The sequence below is a fragment of the Piliocolobus tephrosceles genome, chromosome 8 (assembly GCF_002776525.5).
Source record: "Piliocolobus tephrosceles isolate RC106 chromosome 8, ASM277652v3, whole genome shotgun sequence".
In the NCBI taxonomy this organism is placed as follows: Eukaryota; Metazoa; Chordata; class Mammalia; order Primates; family Cercopithecidae; genus Piliocolobus; species Piliocolobus tephrosceles.
This window is the reverse complement of record NC_045441.1, coordinates 80093689-80118076: the sequence shown is the minus strand read 5'-3', so window position 1 is coordinate 80118076 and position 24388 is coordinate 80093689. Positions and strand designations below refer to the sequence as shown.

The window sequence follows — 24388 nt, the reverse complement described above, 5'->3', positions numbered from 1 at the left end:
TCACTCAAGTTCCTGGATTCCCTAACTCTGCTCACTGAAGCACATACTTTACAATTCATGAATACAGACTATATTTTTTCAAAGAGAATTTTAATGTGAAAAATTAGCAGAGATTCTGCCTTCACAATTAAAGTTTAACATGAGTCTTCCAGCCTTTTAAAAAGAACTGTAATATACATAAAGCAAAATATTTTGGCATCATCTAGTGAAAACAGATGATGTGGTATTTTTTCAGCCATCTCATATAGTTAGGCCTGGAGTTATAATTTAAGATAAGTTGACTCCTAAACAGAATGTGCTTTACAGAATGTGACCAATTATATTACTCCCAAGGACCTTGTTTCACATTATCTTAAAAGCCAGAGTTCACTGATCTCACATTTTTAAAAGAAAAAAGTTAGTTTAACTGTTTTAACACAAGTAGTAACAAACATCCCTAACTGGATTCTAGAGAGGAAGCAGGGAAGGCCAGGCACCGTGGCTCACGCCTGTAATCCCAGCACTTTGGGAGGCTGAGGCGGGTGGATCACGAAGTCAGGAGTTCAAGACTAGCCTGGCTAACATAGTGAAACGTCCGTCTCTACTAAAAATACAAAAACTTAGCCAGGTGGTAGGTGGTAGCCATGGTGGTAGGCGCCTGTAATCCCAACTACTTGGGAGGCTGAGGCAGAGATTTGCTTGAACCTGGGAGGCGGAGGATCCAATGAGCCGGGATCGTGCCACTGCACTCCAGCCTAGGCAACAGAGCTAGACTCCATCTCAAAAAAAAAAAAAGAGAGGAAGCAGGGAACATGTGAGCCAAAACAAAATTATCCCCTAAGGACTTGACTTTGGACTTCCACATAAATGTGACCTTGTAGAATTAGATACATACTTATCAGGTAAATATGTAATTATTTAGTAATTAGATCAAGATACACAAGCAGTCTTTAGCATTAATAATTACATTATTTTTAAGAAATCTTACCAAATATGGTCCTAGATCTCTTAATTTCCTATATGCAGTGATTTTAGTTAAAATTCCAAAGGATTTATTTTTCTATAACATCTCCATTTCTGAATATCATCATACTAAAACAGTTAGTATTCTCTTATTCAAGGCTTTAGATGTTCGATTATTCCCTCTTCCATCCTCACACACACAATAATTGCCCAGATAAATAATAACCTGTGGTTTCCAAGTATCTCACTGGGATTTTTATTCTTTATACCTTGCAGGGCTAGTCCAAGGTTTGAATACCCTGAACTTATTTGGCAAGAGCTATGAGTACTCTTAAAATTACTACCTGGAAATTATATTATTTAGAATCTGCCAATTACCTAGATCCCCCCCTGAACAACTGTTTTACTAATGAACTTCCTGAAAGCACATGTATAAGTACCATAACTATTAGAAAATGTTTCAAATGCTATTATACTTGATAGAACCATTCAGTTAACAAAATACTAAATCATAAGTTAAACTGGCTTTTAGAATTACACACTCAAAAAAACAGTACACTAAAAGAGTTGTTTTGTACACTTCATTCTCTTTGAACGCCTTTGTGGCTTACAGTGACGATCACATGTATTAGTTCCTGGCAACCTTTTTCATTTTGATCTTCGTTTGTAACGAATAACTGGGTTTTCAGGGGTGTGAATCATAGTTGTATAATTCACGGTGGGAAAGTATCCATCAATGAGATCAAATTCATATAAACGAAGCATAGTGGACCAAATTGTCTTAATTTGAACATAGGCAAAATTTTCCCCAATACAACGATGACGCCCTAAAAAAAAGAAAAAGTTACAAGAATCGGTTTAAATTCTTTCTCATCCTTTTTACCCTGAGGTGATATTTTTTATCTACATTTTACATAAACAGCAAATGTACAGATAGTATAATAAAAAGATGACATTCTTTTCACATAAAACTGTGAATTATTAAAAATTCCAGGAGATTTTCAATATCACATTTTAGGAAAACAGTACTTGACTAATCACATAACTTTTCCAATTACTTTTTCTGAAAACATATATCTGGGTTAAATATATGGGAAAGTTTGAATCATAAGATGGTAATTTAGTTTGGGAATATAGTAGAATATTCTGTTTCTGTCCCAAGAAAGCCCTAGTTAAAAGTCAGTATGAAAACTTTCCAGTCAAAACCTCAAATGTCATTATAAATGATTATGGAAGAAAATGAGATTTAATGAACCCAAAATAATACATATACTTAAAAGTCACATCCACGTAGAAACTGACAAGCTGATTCTAAAATGTATATGCAAATACAAAGGACCTAGGATATCCAAAGCAATCTTGGAAAAAGAACTGAGTTGGAGGACATAAAACTGATTTCAAATCTGACTTCAAGACTAAAGGTAAAACACAGAGTAGTACTGGGTAAGGATCAACAAATAGATAAATGGAACAGAGCAGAGAGCCCAGAACAGAGTATTTTTATGGTTGTTTGATTCTCAATAAAGACACCAAGCCAATGAGGAAAAGAAAGTCTTTTCAACATAAGGTCCAGGAATAACTAGATATTACATGGGGGAAAAATGAAATTCAACTCCTATGTCACACTATAATCAAATATTAATTCAAGAAAGGTCACAAACCATGATGCTAACAGCATAAAGTTTAGTAGAGAAGAACAGGAGAATATCTTCATGACACGGGCTAAGCAAAAATTTCAAGACAGGGCCAGAAAGCAATAACGATTTAAAAGACTGATAAATTAGACTTAACTAAAGATTATTCGTTTGTCAAAACTCAATGAATGTTGACTTAAGATTTGGGCATTTCATTGCAAGATTTTTCATCAAAAGAAAAAACCTAAACTGATACTGAGTGCTTAGCACAGTGCTTGCTTGGCCCATACTGTACTTATTTCTAGGAGTGACATTTAAGATAAGCATTTACAAGTTGGTCCATATTTCAAATGTAACAACTAAAGAGAAGCTTGGCTTACAGGAAGAATAGTCAAAGGATTTAATCACAACAAGCAAGAAGTATCCTAACTGAATCAACAAAACAGTAGATAAATTCTGATGATTCACAAAATGTAGTATTATGAAAATGAATGAACTATATGCACCAACATAAATAAACAGCACAATTACAAAGTAAAAGAATGAGTAAAGAAATTAGAGACATGTAATGTGATATTTAACAAGATTAATGTGAGATCATATATCCCCCCCACAAATTCAAGTCCATCCAGAACCTTAGAATGTGACCTTAATTGGAAAATAGGATCTTTATATATGTAATTATTTAAGATGAGATCACCCTGACTTAGGGTAGGCCTTAGATCCAATGACTGGTGTCCTTATAAGAACGCCATGTGAAGATACAGAGACATGAACAAGAAGAAAGCCTGTTGAAGATGGGTAGTAATTGGAACGATGTAGTTACAAGCCAAGGATTGCCAAGAGCCACTAGAAGCTACGAAGATGCAAGGAAGGATTCTCCTGTAGAACCTTGAGGAGGAGCATGGTCCTGCCAATACCTTGATTTCACACTTTCAGCCTCCAAAACTGTGAGAGAATAAATTTCTATTGTTTTAAGCCACCCATATTGTGGTAATTAGTTACAGAAGCCCTAGGAAACTAACACAAAGATTGAAAAAAAGATTGAGGAGACATTATACCTGTACTCAAATCTCCCATACAATATAAGTTCAGAGACTATGGTCAGGACCAACTATAAATGGGATGTTAAAAGGAAACAGATTTCAGCTTTAATATAAGGCTCTAAAAATGACAGCTGTCCAAAAATGGAATGAGCTATCATATAAGGTAACTGAATAACCCGCAACCCATTTATAGTAAAGTTCAAGTGGAAACCAAATAATTACTAGTTTAGAAATGATTCATCTTTGGGGCAGAATTTGGGCTACAGAACTAACGCTCTTCCCATCTGTTAACAATCTGATTCTTTGGCCAGGTGGCGTGGCTCACGCCTGTAATCCCAGCACTTTGGGAGGCCGGGGTGGGCAGATCGCTTCAGGCCAGGAATTCGAGACCAGCCTGACCAACATGGCGAAACCCAGTCTCTACTAAAAGTACAAAAATTAGCTGAGCATGGTGGTTACACAACTGTAATCCCAGCTACTCAGGAGGCTAAGGCACGAGAATTACTTGAACCCCGAGGTGGAGGTTGTAGTGAGCTGAGAGATTGCACCACTGCACTCTAGCCTGGGTGACAAAGCAAGACTCTCAAATAAACAAACAAAAAAAAACTATGATTCTTTTATATATTGTGTTATATACCACAGTATTAAATTTATTACATAAAGTTAAGATATGAAGTTCCCAAAGGACTTTATACTTTCCTTTATACATGGAAAAAGTGTGACCAATGACAAGTCATCTGTCATTTAAATGATCCCTTTGGAAAGACTCAAGTCATAGAATATAGTTTAATCACTACAGAGAACCAATGGATAGAGAAATTAATGGAGAAACAAGGGTATACCTAAATTATTTTAGGATCTTATTGAAAATGAAAGTTGCAAGCCTACACACAACCTGCCCAGATTCAAAGACCATTTTCTCATAAGGATATTCACAGAGAGCAAAAATGTTGACTAACAATCCAGAAAAGCTTTAATTTTAAAAGACTGCCTTTGCTTTTTTGTGAAATACTAGTAATCTCTTATATTTAACTTAATTCCCTGAATGGTGTGCTGACTCCAGTGGTTCTTTAAAAGAAAAATCCACAAAGAGCTTTAAATACTATTGTAAGGGAAAACAAGGGTGGACTATAAAAATTAGACCTAATAAAACCAGACAGGTTAGGAAGTAATGAAGGATTCATTGAACAATTCCATTTAGTATAAAGGAAATATTTTTCTCCAACTTATAAAGATTCTTCTCCCATAAAAGTTTGCAAAAATGTCCCTAATGAGGAAAGGGAGAGATAATTTGTAAACACAATTCATATGGAATATTGTGACAGAGACAATTATGTTATCAGAACAAACATTTCCAATATAAAATATAATCATCTCACCAGCTCCAAATGGCACATAGGCAAACTTTTCCCCTGATGCTGGGTTATCCTGTAAGTAGCGATCAGGATTAAAGTCCAGGCGTTCTACCCATGAGTCTTTAAGTCTTTGATTGACAGTGGGAGAAACACACACCTGATGTCCTGGAGGAATGGTATACCCTGCCACAGTCTATAAACAAAAGCCACACATTTCATTAGAGAATTTTAAAATGTGCTGCCAAATAATCAGATAATTGTGTAATAAAGCATGAATATACATGGATACTCAGATGCTCCTTGACTTATGATAGGTTTACATCCTGATAAATCCATCATAAAGTCAAAAAATTGTAAGTTGAATCACCATAAATCAAGAACCATCTGTACATATATTTAAAAACTGGCTAGATAATAGGCAAACTAAAAATTATTTTAACTCAAGATGATTTCCAGTGAGCCAGCGTTAGGTTGGAAGTACACAGTACACAAATCAAACCCATAATGCCTTGGAGGTAGGATTTGAATTTCAGAGAGACTTTCACTATCCAATTAATACACTTCATACTAACAATTTTTTACAACAAAATGTTATTTTTAAAACCAAGAAAAATATGTACTTTCATTTTTAAAACCCCAATTGTTAAAGAAAAATGCAGAGCATGATTAGCATTAAATATTAGCATGTAGCCTGGGCGCGGTGGCTCACGCCTGTAATCCCAGCATTTTGGGAGGCCAAGGTGGGTGGATCACCTGAGGTCAGGAGTTTGAGACCAGCCTGACCAAAATGGAGAAATCCTGTCTCCACTAAAAATACAAAAAATCAGCCAGGTGTGGTGGCATGCCCCTGTAATCTCAGCTACTCGGGAGGCTGAGGCAGGAGAATCACTTGAACCCAGGAGGCAGAGGTTGTGGTAAGCCGAGATTGCGCCATTGCATTCCAGCCTGGGCAACAAGAGAAACCCCATCTTTAAAAAAAAAAAAAAAAAAAAAAAAAAAAAAAGATTAGCATGTATTCTATCTACAATTATGTTAAAAAATATGTTTTTAGAATATATAAAACTGAAGTTAGGTAGAAATGATTATTCTACTTTTTTAATTTAAAAAAAAATCTATTTTATGCTACTCTACTTCCTCTTTTCCTTTTTTTTGAGACAAGGTCTTGCTCTGTTGCCCAGGCAGCAGTGCAGTGGTGTGATCATGGATCACTGCAGTTTCAACCTCCCAGGCTCAAGCAATCTACCCACATCAGCCTCCTGAGTAGCTGGGACCACAAGCATGTGCAATTCTGGCCAGCTAATTTTTAGAAAAAAATTTCTAGAGATGAGGTCGGTTTCACTATGTTGGTCTCAAACCAGGCTGGTCTCAAATTCTGGCCTCAAGTGATCCTCCCACCTCAGCCTCCCAACGTATTGAGATTAAAGGTGTGAACCACCACACCCAGCTATTTCCTCTTTTTGATAAATAAAAACCGGGGGTATAGAGGGGAAGATGTAGCCAAGATACTCACCTGAGGAGTTCTGGCCATTCTCATCATGATCATTATAGGAGGTCTAAGTCTTAATGTTTCTTTTATACAGCGATCAAGTAAATTTAGATCCTTGAGCTAAAATGAGAGAGCATTTCCTGATTGTTACAAATAACATACTTCAACAGTATAAAAAATTAGTTTAACGTCTTGGTTAGTACAAGACAGCTTGCATTCCAGCTAAAAGTACAGAGGTAACTGGTTCAGGATGGCTGGGATTATCATGCTCTACCACTGTCCAAGGTGAAAAAGGAGGGCAAGGTAACAGAAAGAAAGGCGATCTGCCCTGAAGAATGAAGTAAGAACCTACAAAATTCACTCCTCCAAAAAATGAAAACAGTAGCAAAAATCTCAATGTCAACTTTTTCAAAATTCTGGAAGATTAACCAAAGGCTTGCAACAATGTAAGGAGAGTTAATTCAAGAAAAATAAACCTGAATCTTGGTAAGAAGAGTAAGCTTTGTGGTAGTGGAAGTTGTATTTCTCTCATCCTCCTCTCCCCAAATCCATGGTAGCCCCGGAAACCAATAGCATGGCAACTATAGCAGCTGTGAAAGCCAGAAGCCTAACAAGTATAAGAGGAGCCAGAGCAAATTTTCCAAAAATAATTAGCAAAAATTGTTTAACACTCAAGGCACCAGAGATGGTGATATCAATTGGTGCTAAGAGACAGAACAAGAAGTTTAAAAGGGAAAACTGGAGAATAAGATGTCCACAGGAGACTTTGAAAAGTTCCAACATAAGAGGATCTTGAAGGCCACACATATGTATAAGACCATGCACATGCCCAGGTAAGATCTAAGAGGCTGTAATCTTTTACCTCTGGCTGACCTGTGTAGACAGGTAGTGAAGGCAGACTTGTAACTGCCTGTTGGAGTGTTAATAACATCCCCTAACACACACACACAGAGCCTTTCAGCAAAAGCTAGGAGACTGGCTGTTCAAAGCACCTCAGTAAATCTCTGTCCAAATATCAGATGCCCACTAAAGTAAGTAAGCAGAGATTTCAAAGACTTCACTAAACAAAGAATGACATAATTAATCCAGGAAAGGCAGTAAACAAACAGCAGCAGCAGTAACAATAACAAAAAGCCAGCAACAATAAACCCAGGGAGGAGGGCATCTGATTTCCCCAGTTACATTATTTCAAATGTAGTTTTCAACAAAAGCTTACAAAAAACACACCAAAACAGGAAAGTATGGCCAGTGCATAGAAGAAGAAAGCAGTTTAATAGAAACTATCGATGAAGAAGCCCAGACATTGGACTTACTAGATAATGATTTAAATCAGCTATTATAAATAGGTTCAAAGAATTATAGTAAAATATGCCTAGTTATTGCTAGTAAAATAGAGAATATCAACAATTTTTTTTTTTAGAAAACCAAATAGAAATTCAAGAACTGAGAAGTATGAGAACTGAAATGAAAAATTCACCCGAGGGAATCAACAGCAGATTTGAACTGGCAGAAGAAAGAATAACATCAAAATAATAATAATAATAAAATATTTAAGAATACATTTAATAAGAGAAGTTTAAACATTGTGCACCAAAAACTGCAAAACACTGTTGAAAGAAATTAAAGAACTAAAATAATAGAAAGACATCCCATGTTCATAGATGTAAAGACTGAAATTGTTAAGATAGCAATGCTCCCAAATTAACATAGCAATACAATGCAAACATTGTCAAAAATCTCAGTTAGCTTATTTGCAGAAATTGACACACTGACCCCAAAATTCATATGGAAATTAAAGGGACTAGAGTAGATAAACAGCCTTGAAAAGGACAAAGTCAGAGGACTCACACTCCCGAATTCAAAACTTATTACAAAACTACTGTAATGGCAAAAGATTAAACATATCAATGGAATAGAACTGAGTCCAGAAATAAAGCCTTAAATTTATGGTCAAGAGGCTTTTTAAAACATTTTTTTTTTTTTACAGACAGGGTCTCACTATGTTGCCCAGGCTGGACCCCAAGTCCTGGGCTCAAGTGACCTTCCCATCTCAGCCTCTCAGTAGCTGAGAATACAGGCATGTGCTACTGCGCCTGGCTATAATAGAATTTTTTACAAAGACAATTCAACGCAGAAAAAACAGTCTTTTCAACAAACAGTGTGGGACAACTGGATAACCACATGCCAAAGAATGATAACCTCACACCATATACATAAATTAATTCAAAACCGATCAAAGACCTAAATGTAAGATATGAAACTACAAAACACTAAGAAGAATACACAGAAATAAATCTTCATACACTTTGATTAGGTACTGGTTTCTCCAACACCAAAAGCACATTAAAAAAAAATACATGAACTCTTACAACTCAATAATAAAAAGACAACTCATTTTAAAAACGGGAACAGGATGTGAGCAGACATTTCTCCAAAGAAGATATACCAAAGCCAAAGAGCACATCATAAGACATTCAACATCACTAGTCACCAGGAAAATGAAAAATCAAAACAAAATACCAACCAGGTAATCCCAGCACTTTGGGAGGCCAAGACAGGCGCATGACTTGAGGTCAGGAGTTCGAGACCAGCCTGGCCAATATGGTGAAACCTCATCTCTACTAAAAATACAAAACTTAGCCAGGTGTGGTGGTGTGCACCCAGCTACTTGGGAGGCTGAGGCAGGAAAATAGCTTGAACCCGGGAAGCTGAGGTTGCAGTGAGCCAAGATGGTGCCATTGCACTCAAGCCTGGGCATCTCACCAAGACTCTGTCTCAAAAAAACAAAAACAAACAAAAAAAAGTACCACTTCACACCTACTATAACAAAAAAATCAAGTTAACAAGTTTGGTGAGGGGGTGAAGTCAGGACCAACATACACTGTTTATTGAGATTTGAAAGTGGTGCAGCCACTTTTAAAAACAGTGTGGCAGTTCTTCAAAGTTATCTTATGACCCAGCAATTCTACTCCTAGGTATGACCCCCACAAAATTGAAAACACATGTCCACATAAAATCAGCATACAAATACAAATATACAGTATACAAAAAATGTTTAGAGCGGCATTATTCATAATAATTTAAAAGGTGGAAACAACCCAAATGTCCATCAACTGATGAATAAACAAAATGTGGTATATCCATACAATGAAGTATTATTGGTAATAACAAAGACCGAAGTAATGATACATGCTACAACATGGATGAACCCTGGTAACATGCTAAGTGAAACAAGCTAGTCACAAAAGACTACATATTGTATGATCCCATTTATATGAAATATCCAGAATAGGCAAACTCATAGAGGCAAAAAGAGATTAATGGTTGCCAGGGGCAGGAGTCAGGAAGAATGAAGCATGTCTGCTAATGGGTACTGGCTCTCTTTTGGGAGTGACGTAAATGTTCTAAAATTAAATTATGATGATGGTTTCCCAACTCTGAATATGCTAAAAACCACAAAGTGTAGATTTTAAATGGATGGATTTATGGTATGTAAATATATCAATTAAGCTGTTATTTTAAAGGTTACTAAAAATAAGAATGAGTGTTGAGATATCAATACTGAGCTTACAGAAATAAAAGGGATTATAAGAATACTATGAACAACTGTATGCCAACAAATTAGGTAACCTAGATGAAATGGACAAATTCCTAGAGATATAAACTACTGAAACTGACATAAGAAGAAATGGAATATCTGAATAAATCTGTCACAAATAAATTGAATTAGTAAGTAAAGTCTTCCCAGAAAGAAAAGCACAGACCTAGATGATTTCACTGACTTTTAGCAAATATGTAAAAAAAAGGACTGACACCAATCATCCACAAACTCTTCCAAAAATCAGAAGAAAAAAAGAATACTTCCAAATTCATTCTATGAGACCAGTATGATCCTGATATCAAAACCAGCCAAAGACATCACAGTGAAACTAGAGATCAATATCCCTTATGAATATGGATGCAAAAATCCTCAACAAAACACCAGCAAACTGAATGCAGTAACATATAAAAAGAACTATGCACCATGACAAAGTAGGATTTATCCCAGGAATACAATTAACATCTGAAAATCAGTGTAATACACCATATTAATATAGGACCAAAAACACAAAAGATAACAGGAAGATGATATCAACAAGGTTTGCTTCCAAGATGGAATGTCAGGTTGTGCAGTGAGTTGTCCTCTCTTCCTTTCCACTCCAGCAAGCTGCACATAGTGTTTGTAAATATCTAGTCCTCATTACTACTATTACTACTTTTAGAAGTCTCTGCTAATGTTATGGCAAGAAGCAATAACATTAAGATATTTTAGGTAAGGTTATGGGGAATTTGCTAAAAATAGAGAAGCTGATCAGTTTAAGCTATAGTACATAGAAAATCTCAAATTGTCCCTTTCAAAAATTAGCCACAGATACTCAAAGTCATAAGGCAGCAATGAAACTGAAAAATCCAACAAACCTGGTCATAAGTTAAAGGAGGCAGATTCTCTCCACAGACTGTTTTCTGTTCTAAATAACATTTTTCTTGAAGTGTTTTGTCTCTGGCCAAAAAGAAGCCCATCCAAGCACTAGTAGTTGAGGATGTATGCTGCCCTGCCAAGAGTAGTCCAATAAGCATCCCTGCTACTTCATCGTCAGTCAAAGGACGCCCATCCCTAAGGAATGAACCAAACACACAAATTTAACATTTTGGCAGATACATTTCATGCCTCAACCTTTAAATAAAGTGTCATAATGAATATATTTTTCAGGTATAATAGTCTCTTATATTTGACTATCACAAGTCAGAATTTTTTTCTCTTAGGGAAGAGATAGACCAGCACAAAACGATTTTGATTACAAAAGACTCCATTATAGTTCATTAGCAAACTTTTACCATACCCAGTCACTGGGATTACAGTAAGATACAGATGCCGATAGTTTACATCTCAACAATTTAAAAAGTCCAAGGATCATAGCTACCAACTTACTTTGCCAGCAACACTGTTTTTCAACTGGAAATATTACTTAATTGTGTTTTAATGTGTAATTTCCTGCTTCAGCTTAATATGTTATCTGAATAGCACTTACTTGTATGTAGCATCTAGTAAAGTTTGCAGAATGTCATCAATTTTTTCTTGAGACTGTCTGCGTTTCTGGATTGCCTTATAGAAAATATCCTTGATTTCCCGATGAGCTCTGTCCCTGCGTCTGTAATTAAAAGATAAAGATGATTTTTTTTAAATAAAGAAATAACCTTCTAGGATCAAATTCATTTTGAAAACCAGGACCTAGCATAAAGCACCTTATTTAACCAACTTTAATGACTCTAAAATAATTGACAAAAAAATCAGAACCAGGAACATATTGGAAGTCATGAAAATCTTACATTGTTAAAAATGTCCATAGTCCCTAAGGGCAAGAACTATGCTTTATTTAACATATATATCTCAGATTCTTAACATATTACCTATGTTCAAACTAAAGGCCTAAAACAAGGAAGAAATTCCTTTAGGAGTATTTTCCAGTTCAACAGAAAGTAGAATACTCTTAAATTAACATAAAATTCCAATTTTAATACCAAATCAAGTCTTAAAGTAAGAGAGTCACTCTGGTTCTTCTATGGAATCTGATTCTACTTTTCACTTTCTACTACAACAGTTTTTTGTAGGGGGTGAAAATACTAGCAGATTCAGAAAACAAACTTCAACTCCTAAATTTTACCTTTAAATAATATGTTCATTATGTAGCAGGTATCATGTTAAGTATTTTACATGAATAACTCACTTTTATCTTCCTGTGAGGTACATACATTAACCTCAAGTTATAGCTAGCTGCATAAGATCACACAGAAAGCAAACATTGGAGCTTGAATTTTAAACTAGGCAATCTGATTCCCAAGCCCCCTCTTAAATCAAGCCTTCTAATAAAAACTCCTACACTGTTTTATTTACAAGACTGTTATTCTGTTATTGAGAATCGACTGAGACCATGTGTACAGAAGAGGTTAGAGCTTAACCGTATGAATACAGTCAAACCAGGAAAACATAGGCCTGTTTAAGGAGGTGAATAGAATAATCTGGTTAAATTAGTCGATATGAGTAAAAGAAAGAAAGACTGGGCCAGAATGTAAAGGGCTTAATATAACAAGCTCTGACTTCATCCAAGAGACACAGCAGGCAGAAACAGGCAGGTAGAAATGCACATTTATGGGCCAGGCACTGTGGCTCATGCCTGTAATCCCAGCACTTTGGGAGGCCGAGGCAGGCGGATCATGAGGTCAGGAGATCGAGACCATCCTGGCCAACACAGTGAAACCTCGTCTCTATTAATAATACAAAAAAATTAGCCAAGTGTGGTGGCGGGTGCCTGTAGTCCCAGCTACTCGGGAAGCTGAGCCAGGAGAATGGCATGAACCCAGGAGGTGGAGCTTGCAGTGAGCCGAGATAGCACCACTGCACTCCAGCCTGGACAACAGAGTGAGACTCCATCTCAAAAAAAAAAAAAAAAAGAAATGCACATTTATGGAGAACCCACTATGGGCCCAGAGCTGTGCTGGGTGTTCTAATATAATATATATTAAAACATTTTGAAACTGCAAAGCTACTTGCAAATATAAGGTATGATGAGTTCCAGAGAACTTTAGAGAATCTCTCCTGGCTCTTCCTTTTACTCCCAACCCTCTTCTAATCTATAACTAGATATAGGGGACAGAAATAGAAGGAAAAGGGACTAGCAATCTATCTCCTCCCATCTGTCACCTAAACACCTAAACACAAATGAATCAACAAAAGTATAGAAAGCCTAATACACAAAACACTAAGCACTAAGCTATAGATCACATCCTAAAAGCAATATTTCTTTATATCAGAGGCAGTTCCTGTCCTTAGGAAACAGAAAATTAAATAAAGGCACAAATATTCAAAACAAAGAAACTTCACAATAAAATAAAAAGCCACCAAAGATGTCAAACAAGTGCTTAGAGAAGGGCTGTATCACTTTTAGGTATAGTTCAGAGACTTTCCTGAGGATAAGGAATATGTGAGGTAAGCAGGTTTTAAACTAGGCTGGGCTCAGGGGCTCATGCTTGTAATCCCAACACTTCAGGAGGCTGAGGCAGATGGATCACCTGAGGTCAGGAGTTCGAAACCAGCCTGGCCAACATGATGAAACCCTGTCTCTACTAAAAATACAAAAATCAGTTGGGCATGGTGGCACATGCCTGTAGTCCCAGCTCCTCGGGAGGATGAGGCAGGAGAATCGCTTGAACACAGGAGGCAGAGACTGCAGTGAGCCGAGATCACACCACTGCACTACAGCCAGGGTAACAGAGCAAGACCCCATCTCAAAAACAAAAACATAAATAAAATATTAGACTAGACAGACAATAAGTCACCTTTGTAATAAACTGAAACTTACTTTAAATGAGCTCACTATATAAAGAAAACTTGTCCTGAATTCTTATAGAAGAAAGGGGGCTCATAATCTTACCCATTTTGTATGTTTTTCTTGTTTAATTTTTATCTTTGTTAAGGCAAAGCATACCAACACTACAATAATTATACAAAGTTAAATAACCAAGTGTAGTATCTTCTTTATCCATACCTGAAACTAGGCAAAGGCAGCCAACCTGGTAACAGCCAGGCTGCATGGCTGAAACCTCCATCCAAATCTGCATACAGCTGTGCCACCTTTTCATTGAGTTGACTTCTGATTTCCTTTCCATGCAAACAATGGCTAGCTGTTAAAATTATGAGCTCAGAAAGAGCTTCAAACAAATCTAGGGAGAAAAAAAGATTATTCTCATTACTATTTCCAAAAAGTGAAAGAAAATTGAGAATAAAAACAGAGCTCAATAACAAACAAGATCCTATTGATATCATCAAAAAAAGTCTGTAGACAGACATGTGACTATGTACAACTTATAAAGAGGGGCAATAAACCAAACAATAGGAAGTACCCTGTCCCTCTGCACAGCCTAAAACAGATCCCAGAAACACATCTCAAAACCTCACTCATGAGCACTTCATCATAAAAAGAATAAATGTGGTTATTTGACTTTCAGGTCACAATAACAAAAGCAGAAAAATGTTATTTATAGTGCATATGACAATAATAAGGTACTTCCCAAGGAACAGTAGCTAAAGATCAGATTATTTCCCAGGTTAAAAGTAGGAAGATCAGGACTAAAATGGAATTACTAGTCATATACAAAAGAAAACTATAATCACCAATTAGTATATCCCATTACTGGAGACAAATGCACCAAGCAAGCATAATTTGATGACATTCAACTCACAAAAATTATCCAATTAATTTCCTGTTAATTCCACATTCACTAAATGAACTTTCAATGATCATTTGACTTTCCAATTATATTTGTCAATAAAGAGAATATCAGTAAATATTCTGGATTTCTTGCTGCTGTAATTATAAGTCTCACATGCATTATTACACTGGCATTCTAATTTATACATCAATTTCTTATATGATTAGAATATATATCATATCAACTTAAGTACACCAAAAACAAAGATTCTGGACCTCTTATGGAGGCCAAAGGCCAGACCCAGAATGTAGTGACCTGCTGCCCTGGGTCCTGCCACCCTGTGGGCAGATGTTGCTTCCTACTATGGGCACAGCAATTGCCTCTGAAGGCAATACTTAACTGCAGCCCAGTATAAAAGCTGGATTCTCAGTTACAACTTCATGGTAATCATTACATATCCCTCCCATAAATCCAAGGTAGTTTTACATACACTGTAATTTGTTTTTTATACACTACACATATATATACTCTACTTTTCTATTCACAGAGAAGTAGAAATGTGAAGATAAACAAAAAACATTTTGCTTACTTTTTTCTCCACTTTCTCCCCAACTCTGAAAGTATTCCTTTGTTTCTTTTTCAATTATAGAAACATGCTGTTTAAAGTGGGCAATGTTAAGGCCACTTTTTAACATTTTCTTCTGCTCCAAGAAAACCTTCAAAAAAATTCAAAAAGGGGATACAGCACTAAAACACATTTTTGTTTTATCACGAAATCCATTTAGGTTATTATACCTATGTAACACTAACACAACTAGTGGTTTTAACCCTTTGGGCATTTACATTTTAAGAGTCTAAAAGAATAAATACATATGACTCTAAATGAATGGAGTCTAAATGAATATCTGAGCAGAGGGATTTTCCAGGGCCCTCTTTTTTGGCCTCAAGGAGAACTATTCATTCCCTCATTCCCCATCACTACAAACAAGATTTAATGTTAACTCTTAACTGCTATAGTAGGATACTGGCTAATGTGTGTTACATTCACAGCCAGAGCCCACACCAAGCTTTGGAGCCAATTGTCTGATTTGTGTTCTATATCAACTTAAAACAATTTCATATTTGGCTTTTGAGGGTAAAACATACACATAGATGTACCCCACACCTGAAGTAGTTGCATTAAAAGAGGACTTCTAAAGTCAATAATCTCTAAACAGCTCTTATGTTAGAATTTCAGGCAGGAATGGGTAGGTAGGAAGTCCTTTTGATGAAATAACAGGATTGTCTTATAACCCTTTCATATTAAATCCCAATATGCTAAGTTATCACTGATTCCATTATTTATACAGGAAGCCCTTTAATATTGTTTAGCCATGACAGCAACTATAAAACAAAATACCCATTACTTATCAGTAATCCATGGCCTTTCTTCTCACGATTCTTCAGACTTTTTTTTTTTTTGAGACAGAGTCTCGCTCTGTCGCCCAGGCTGGAGTGCAGTGGCCGGATCTCAGCTCACTGCAAGCTCCGCCTCCCGGGTTCACGCCATTCTCCTGCCTCAGCCTCCCGAGTAGCTGGGACTACAGGCGCCCGCCACCTCGCCCGGCTAGTTTTTTTGTATTTTTAGTAGAGACGGGGTTTCACCGTGTTAGCCAGGATGGTCTCAATCTCCTGACCTCGTGATCCGCCCGTCTCGGCCTCCCAAAGTGCTGGGATTACAGGCCTGAGCCACCGCGCCCGGCCCTTCTTCAGACTTTTGAACCAAGTGAATAAACCAGTTCTACATTGTATTATATTTTTGTTTGGTTGGTTTCTTTGTGGGTGGATGGGTGTGTGTGTGTGTGTGGGTGGGTGGGTGGGTAGGTGTGGTTTTTTGTTTTTGAGACAGAGTCTCACTCTGTTGCCAAGGCTAAAGTGCAGTGGTGTGATCTCACTGCACAGCTCACTGCAACCTCCACCTCCCAAGTTCCAGCAATTCTCATGCCTCAGCCTCCCAAGTAGCTGGGATTACAGGTATGCACCACCAGCCCCAGCTAATTTTTGTATTTTTAGTAGAGACAGGGTTTCGCCATGTTGACCAGGCTGGTCTCCAACTCCTGACCTCAAGTGATCCACCCACCTCGGCCTCCCAAAGTGCTGGGATTACAGACATAAGCCACCATGCCTGGCTATTTCTACATTTTAAATGTATAATGTCTCACTATTAGCTATAACTACTGAAGTATAGATTTGTCTTTGTTCATGGTATAACAGTGTCACCTACTGGATTAGGCACATCGTATGCAACTCCCTTCCCAAACACAGGTGTTGTCAGGCGACTGTAGACATCTTCTGCATTCAGGTCTTCATTTTTACTATTAAAAAGCAGTGCAGCAGCATCACTCCCCAGAAGGTAAGTAAATGTCTTGCCTACCATGGTAAAACTAAATACAGGTCCATACTAAAAAGAGAAAAGTACACATGGTGATGTTACAAAAAACATGCAACACTAAGACAGTAACTTTAAAATCACAAAAGAATGCATTATTGAAAAAATAAAAACATATATAAACCTTAAAGCAATTCTTTTCATCTTGCCATGCTCCTCCTTCCTGTCTTTGTCCAAATTTATAATTATGTTCATTTAGTTGCAAATGTAGTACAAATATAACTGTTAATTATGCTTTTTTCAGTTTATATTGACAATATTTTCTATTGTCTATACAAATATCACAATGTTAATTTACTGACTACTCTTTAATTATTGGACATCAGGGTTTTCTTTAGTTATTACAGCTAATTCTGTGATGAACACCTCTGAAAATATAGACTTTTCTTTTCCTTTGTTTAAAAACAAATTTTACAAGACTAACCAAAGATTTTGACCTTTTCTATAGTACCTGCTATGTGAAGACACTAAAAGTTTATTTATCTATTTTAGCACTATCTCACCTATACTAAATGACTTCATTTTTTTATTTTATATTAATTTGGTTAGATGTTAAATGCTTCCCCTTGCAGTTTTCTGATTATTATTGAAGACTAGACTCTGGGGGTATAATCATGAACAAAAATACTGTCCCCAACTCACCAAGCTTAGTCTATTGGAAAAAATACAAATTAATCAAATAATCACATTAACAAACATAAAACTGCAAATGTGACAAGTATTCAGAAAGGAAAGCAACTCTGTGATGAGAGAATCTAAAAAAGGGAGACCTAACAGAGGAAAAGACAACTGGGTTCAGACCAGAAGAATGAGGAGTTAGTTTGGTAGCTAAACATACACAAAGGCCCTAAAGGTAAGAGAAAGAGAAAGGAGAAGATGAGAGTTGAGCACGAGGCAGTGCTAGACCTCACAGAGCCTCACAAGCCATTTTAAGGAAGTTTTTAAATGGGTGACAAGAATTTTTCAGAGAAAAAGGAAAGATGCCGTTGAAAGAGAAGTCAACAATACACTGAGAAAACAAATAAAAGTAAAAAGTTCCTAAGACAAAAGAGGGATGGAGAGCTCAGCCTCCAATAAGAGGCAAAATATAGTTGTAATAAAATCAAAGTGGTAGAACACAGTGAACCAGACTGTCTGTGTTCAAATCCCAGCTCCTCCACCTATTTGCTGTATGACTTTGGTCCTATAGTCAGAGAACTTAATATCTCTGTGTTTAGTTTCTCTCACCTATACAACGGTAATAATAATAATAGCAGTTCTTCACAGAGCTGCTGCCAAATTTTATATACTTGTACATATTTGTATATAAAATTATTATACAAATTTTATATACAGGGCAGAGAAGAGTACCTTGGCTTACTTAGCGCCTTAATGACTTGTTTTCCATTACTGTTATCATTAATAAAAGTATAGGCTCAGAAATCAGACCATGTGTAAATCCTGGCTGGCCACTGTCTAGCAGTGAATCCAAGAAGAAATTATATATCCTCTCTGCTTCTCAGTTTCGTCATCTATAAAACAAATATACCTGAAAGGGTTTCTGTGCAGCTTCAGTGAGATGATCTTTCTAAAGCACTAAGTACTGGCATAAAGTAAGTGTTTTATAATTATTACTGTGATAGGAAGAAAAGAGAATAGGATTACTATATAAATACAAGTAGATTTGCATATTTGAAATTGAGAAAATGAGGAAGTTTCCTTTAAATGGTTTTTAATCATTGTCTCCTAAATCAATGTTTTTAATCATTGTCTCCTAAACAGGAGAAAAAATCATCTGCTTTAATGGAGAGGTAGAAAGATTCAGAAGTTTAGAAAAGTGAAGGTTTGAATTAGTCATTGTAATAAGCAGAAAAGTAGGCCCAATCACAAGAACATAATAGGACTGTGGAGCAGTGTTCAAATATCATTAAGGTAGGCAATCATAAAATCAAGAAGAAACTAATCTGGTGCTGAGGGAGACAATAACTGGCTGCCTCTGAGGATGACTTCTGCCAGCTGAACACAATGAAAAGATGCAGGGTTTAGGAAATTTAAAGTATAGTATTGGCAAGAGTGTAATGGAAACGACATGCCATGGACCCAAAGTGGAAAAAGGAAAGTGAAGAATGAAGGCTGATGGATCAGGAGAAAGTAAATGGAATGCAAGATCCAACGAGGTCAAAGAATAGTTATAATTTAAGGAGTTGCACAAGCAAACCAGGAGAAGGTATGGTCTAAGAATAGGATATCTAAATTAATACTGTGAAGGTGAAACAGTTAAGAGTGAGAAGTCCAAAGTGAGACTGTGAAGTAAATGGCTTAACTGGCACAGGAAAGCTAATTAGAGAGAAGATGGGCAAAGAATTGAGTAGCTATGCTGTCATGTGAGTCATCCAAGTGGACAGTGAAATCATAGAAGATGTATAGAACAGGTTAGAAAATCCCACAGATGCATGGTAAAGAAAAATGAGGGTTAATTAATATCAATTTTAACAACAATAAGTGAATAGAAAACTCAGAACAGTGGCTTTTAAACCACAGTTGCCAGAACTACAGGGTTCCTCAATGGTGTCTCAAAGATGACCCCAGGACATGGGAAAAGCTAAAACGATAGGTACCTGTAAGACACCATCTCTTAAACCAGAGCAGTTTCCATTTTGTTTCCCATACTGAAGATACATATACAATTACAATGTTTTTAAATGTTCTGCCACTTTTTTAAAAAAAAGTTTAAAAAGCACTTCTCTAGTTTTTGTTTGGTTTTTTTTTTCCCCTCTAATTATTTGGAAGACTTACCTTCTCATATGCATTTTCTAGAAATTCAACTGGACTTTTCCCAAATGCTATGGCATGCCCAAGGAATGGAATCGGGGAGAAAATGTATGGAGGACTTTTCTACAAGAGAAAAAAATAATAAATTCAGTTCTCGCTTCATTTCAAGAGAGAAATCCAGTTTCATTTCATGACCACACTATTAAACGAAATAGCTATTAAGACTTAAAAAAAAAAGTTTCCAAAAAAAAAGGAAGCATCAGAAGTAACTTGAGAACAGCCAAATCGCAAATACCTTAAGAGAGTAGCTATTGTAGAAATGAACAGAAACTCAAAACAAGGTGTAAAATAAACGACTACATAAACACTAAGGCACTGTAACTTTAAATGATGGACACTGTCCAGAAAATGGCCATTTATTATTGGTGTCTCCAGGCAACTTTTCTAACCATTAATAGCAAAAAACCAAAAAGGTCAAACTACAGTTGTCCTTTGCCATTTGTGGGGAACTGGTTCCAGGACCCCCTCACAGATTTGTATCCAGGGATCCTCAAGTCCCTTATATAAAATGGCAAGGTATTTGCATATAACCTATGCACATCCTCTCATATACCTTAAACCATTTCTATATTATTTACAATACCCTATACAATGTAATGGCTATGTAAATAGTTGTTAAACTGTGTTTTTTTATTTGTATTATTTTTTATTGTTGTGTTATTTTGTATTGGGGTTTTTCCCCCAAGTATTTTAGATCTACACTTGATTGAATTCCCAAATGTCGAATTCGTGTCCCCAGAGGGCCCACTATATTATTTCTTCACTACTTACTTCTTCTACTACTCACAATTTTAGTCCCAGATACTTGCTTAAAGAAGGTATCAAAAAAACAAACAGTAACTTGTGGTATAGAAAGAAGGGAAATGTTTAAGAAGCTACATTTATTTCTCAGTAAACAATCCATCTCAGCTTCTCTCACTGCAAGTGAACTAGAGTCACTGATTTTAGAGAGTAGATCAGCTCTAGCAAGAACTCTAGCATTCTTCATAAAAGGTTCTTTAGATGCCACAAAATGAGACCTGCAGATTACAACATTAAGTATCCCGAAAATCAAACTTACAATAATGAAAAAGGGTAACACTCCTCAATTCTCTGGCGGTCTCAAACAGAAAGGAGCCCCACAACCTCACAGTACTCCTCAGCTAACAGAACTATCTTTAAACAGTAAAAGTAACTTTGTCTTCCCAGAGACAAATATCACTTCCTTAAAAATCCCATGTGTAGGAAATAAATAAATAAATAAACAACTCTGTCTTATGCCTGGTATGGTTCAAACAAAAATTATTTTAAAAGCTACTTGGCCAAAAGTTTGTACATTGCATTGTCAGTAAAAGGATAGTTTTCAAAAGCTACTACTTATTGCTGACTGTAAAGGGTGCATCCATCAAATAACATTTAGGAGGTTGAAAGCTAGGTTAATAAAGCTGTTAAATTGGAGAAAATGATTTTTTTTTTTTTTTTCTGAGACGGAGTTTCACGCTATCTCCAATGCTGGAGTCCAGTGGCGCGATCTCGGCTTACTGCAACCTCCGCCTCCTGGGTTCAGGCGATTCTCGGGCCTCAGCTTCCCAAGCAGCTGGGACCACAGGCGTGCGCCACCATATCCAGCTAATTTTTGTTTTGTTTTGTTTTGTTTTGTTTTGTTTTTTGTATTTTAGTACAGATACGGTTTCACCATATTGGCCAGGCTGGTCTGGAACTCCTGACCTCAGGTGATCCACCCGATCCACCCGCCTCGGCCTCCCAAAGTGCTGGGATTACAGGCATGAGCCACCGCGTCTGGCTGAGAAACTGCTATATTATTAGCATCGGAGAAGGCCCTTACCATACTCCAGTCACTCCCACTATCACACTCTACACATCCTCCTTAATATGGGGCACTACTACAGCCCACAAAACCCTGAACCACACAGGGCAGCCTCCAGGATGACGGGCCAGCTGCCAACAGCATCGCCATCAAGACCCCCACCAAGGGCCCCAACGACCACAGGGTCGTTCAAACCCACAGCCGCCAATCCAGCCACCGCCACTAGGAGCACCACTGCCGCGGTCAGTACAGCCACCGCTACAACCACAAATGCTGCAACCACGACCCCGTCCAGGATCAGATACACAGCCGGGGAGGCCAGCAACGCCTCCCATCACAAGGTAACGGCGGGCGCCACAGCCAGCGCCACCAGCAGCAGTGCCGCCGCCGCAGCCACTACTCCAGCCACCAGCGCGCCCGCCACCACAGCCACGCCAAGCATGGCTGCAGTCGCCCCCAGTTGCCTTCCAGCCAGAGCACTGAGCCAGTCGGGGCCACGGAGCCGCCCACGCCAGCCCTTCGGCCGCCTCAGCTGCGGCGCGCGCCCCACTCGGACCCTAAAGAATGTACGTACCGCCCCTGCGGGCAGCTGGACCAGGTGGCCGGCTGCGAGACGGAACAGGTAGACCAAGCTGAGGGTGAAGGCGCAGGCGATCAGCAGCATGGACAGGAGGTTGCCGCCTGTCACCTTCTCCATCGCCTGGCCCAGCACCGACCCACCCGCCTGCAGCAAGCCCAGCAACATCATCCCAGCCGCCGCCGCCATTTCACTCTGCCGAAGACACTGAAGGCCGAGATCGCCACCGCTCCTCCTAATCGACGGAGCGAGAGAAGCTGGCAGATGGTCGTCCACAGGCAGCCCTGGCCCCCAGGTTTCCTACTAAACCCAGCCCCACCCCTCGGGTCCCACGCGCGCCACCTCGTGCGTCACAGAATGGGGCGGGATGTTCCGCTGGCCACGCCCCTTAAATAACACTCTGTGAAGCCGTGGTCTTCTTGCGCGGGATAGGGGACCTGAGGAAGCGGGCTGTGCCTGTGGCACAGTGGTACGGGAACGGAAGAGAACTTAGCTGAAGAGGCGATCAATCCCTGAGAATCGCGGACGACCCGTTTTTGTATGCCCGGGTGCGGCGCACCAGGACACGGCGTTGAAAGCACTGAGCGGAGGGATCTCAGGGCGAGTTCGACCGGGCTACGGCGCCCTCTGTGATTGCACCGCGAGCGCCTGAGGTGATCTCGGCCTACATCGCGTCAGCCGGGCCTGGGGCGTGAGCACCGCCCCCTGTCCGGGCGCGGGGAACTGTGACACCTCGAACTGTGGCACCTCACCCTGCTCCGGGGCCACGTCCTGGGGACTCCGACAGCTCCAGATAAGCCCTCAGGGGCTGGGGTTGTGAAAAGCGAGATCGTGAAGACGCCGGCCTTATACCGAAGGGTGGGACGGTGAGGTCAGCCCGGTCCCACTCCTACTAAAATCAACCTGACAGGTATTAATATGCCACCTTAAAGTTAACAAAAGTTGGTGATTAAGTATGCTAGGTTTTACGGAAACAGATTTTCCAAAATAAATGTAGATGTTGTAGGACGTCGCGAGCCATTTGAGGCAGCATTCCCCAAGGACGGCACTTACTCTGAAGGTTTAGCGGCCAGAAAGATTCTGAAGCTGAGTTATGTCCTGCCGTCACAACCTTCGCTCCTATGGCTTCACAGAAGCGTCTCCCATAACTACCAAATTTAACTCCTTCCAGATCACCCACGGGAGCACCTGACGAGATTTATTTAATCAATGTTAAGAACTAGGTTTTGTGCTCAGCTACGGGATAGAGCCGCGAATGAGACAAAACTGCAAGGCCCTGGGGGAATGATTAGGAATAGCCAGTGAAAGGAAAATTAATGAATTGTATAAGTATATTAATCAAGAAGTATATCCTTTCCCTTGAGGTAGAATGTAATATATCACCCCCCATCCCCCGAAGCATGGGTTAAGAGAGAACATTAACTGCTTATTTCTCCTCTATGCACGGAGAGTCTTATCTGTGTTCCATCGTTTCACATTCCTTGAGGCACAGCGAGTTCTTTCTTCCCTCCCTAGCGCTGCTGTAAAGTCACAAAAGTGGTAAGTGTTACAAAAGCAGGTATTCCCAAGGATGTAAGGTGTAACAAATGTAAAACAGTAACTGCCTTTGTTCTTGCTTCTGCAAGTACGCTTCCTGCAGCACGTAACTCCCGCCACAAACTGCTTAAAAGGTGATTGATCGATCCCTTTATTCGGGGCTCAGACTTTCTGGACCCTAGTCCGACTGAGCCAGTGATCACCTTAATAATAAAGGCTCTCCTGAACTCTGCTTGGTCTCTCCCGTCTATGATTCATCCGGCAACACTAGTTGCCTGCGGAACACCTCTACCTAGAGAGCTAACACTCATCTCCGGTCAGTAAATCCAAAACTAAACCCGTTGTCTCCTACCAACCTGTCCCTCCTATAATGCCTGTGATTAAAAGGCATCACTGTGGCTGGGCGCGGTGGCTCACGCCTGTAATCCCAGTACTTTGGGAGGCCGAGGCGGGCGGATCACGAGGTCAGGAGATCGAGACCACGGTGAAACCCCGTCTCTACTAAAAATACAAAAAAAT

The 24388-nt window shown here is 38.7% G+C and overlaps 1 protein-coding gene across 1 annotated transcript; it reads right to left on the bottom strand.

Moving 5' to 3' along the window:
* Positions 1-71: 71 nt before the first annotated feature.
* Positions 72-23859, bottom strand: LOC111552471 (lanosterol 14-alpha demethylase). Its single transcript, XM_023226718.3, has 10 exons — positions 22331-23859; positions 19914-20012; positions 16974-17150; positions 15300-15426; positions 14047-14221; positions 11533-11652; positions 10922-11117; positions 6488-6583; positions 5002-5170; positions 72-1769 (listed from the first exon to the last, which is right to left on the bottom strand). Exons 1-10 carry the CDS (start codon positions 22520-22522, stop codon positions 1591-1593), a joined length of 1530 nt encoding a protein of 509 aa, XP_023082486.1. The 5' UTR covers positions 22523-23859; the 3' UTR covers positions 72-1590.
* Positions 23860-24388: the final 529 nt, after the last annotated feature.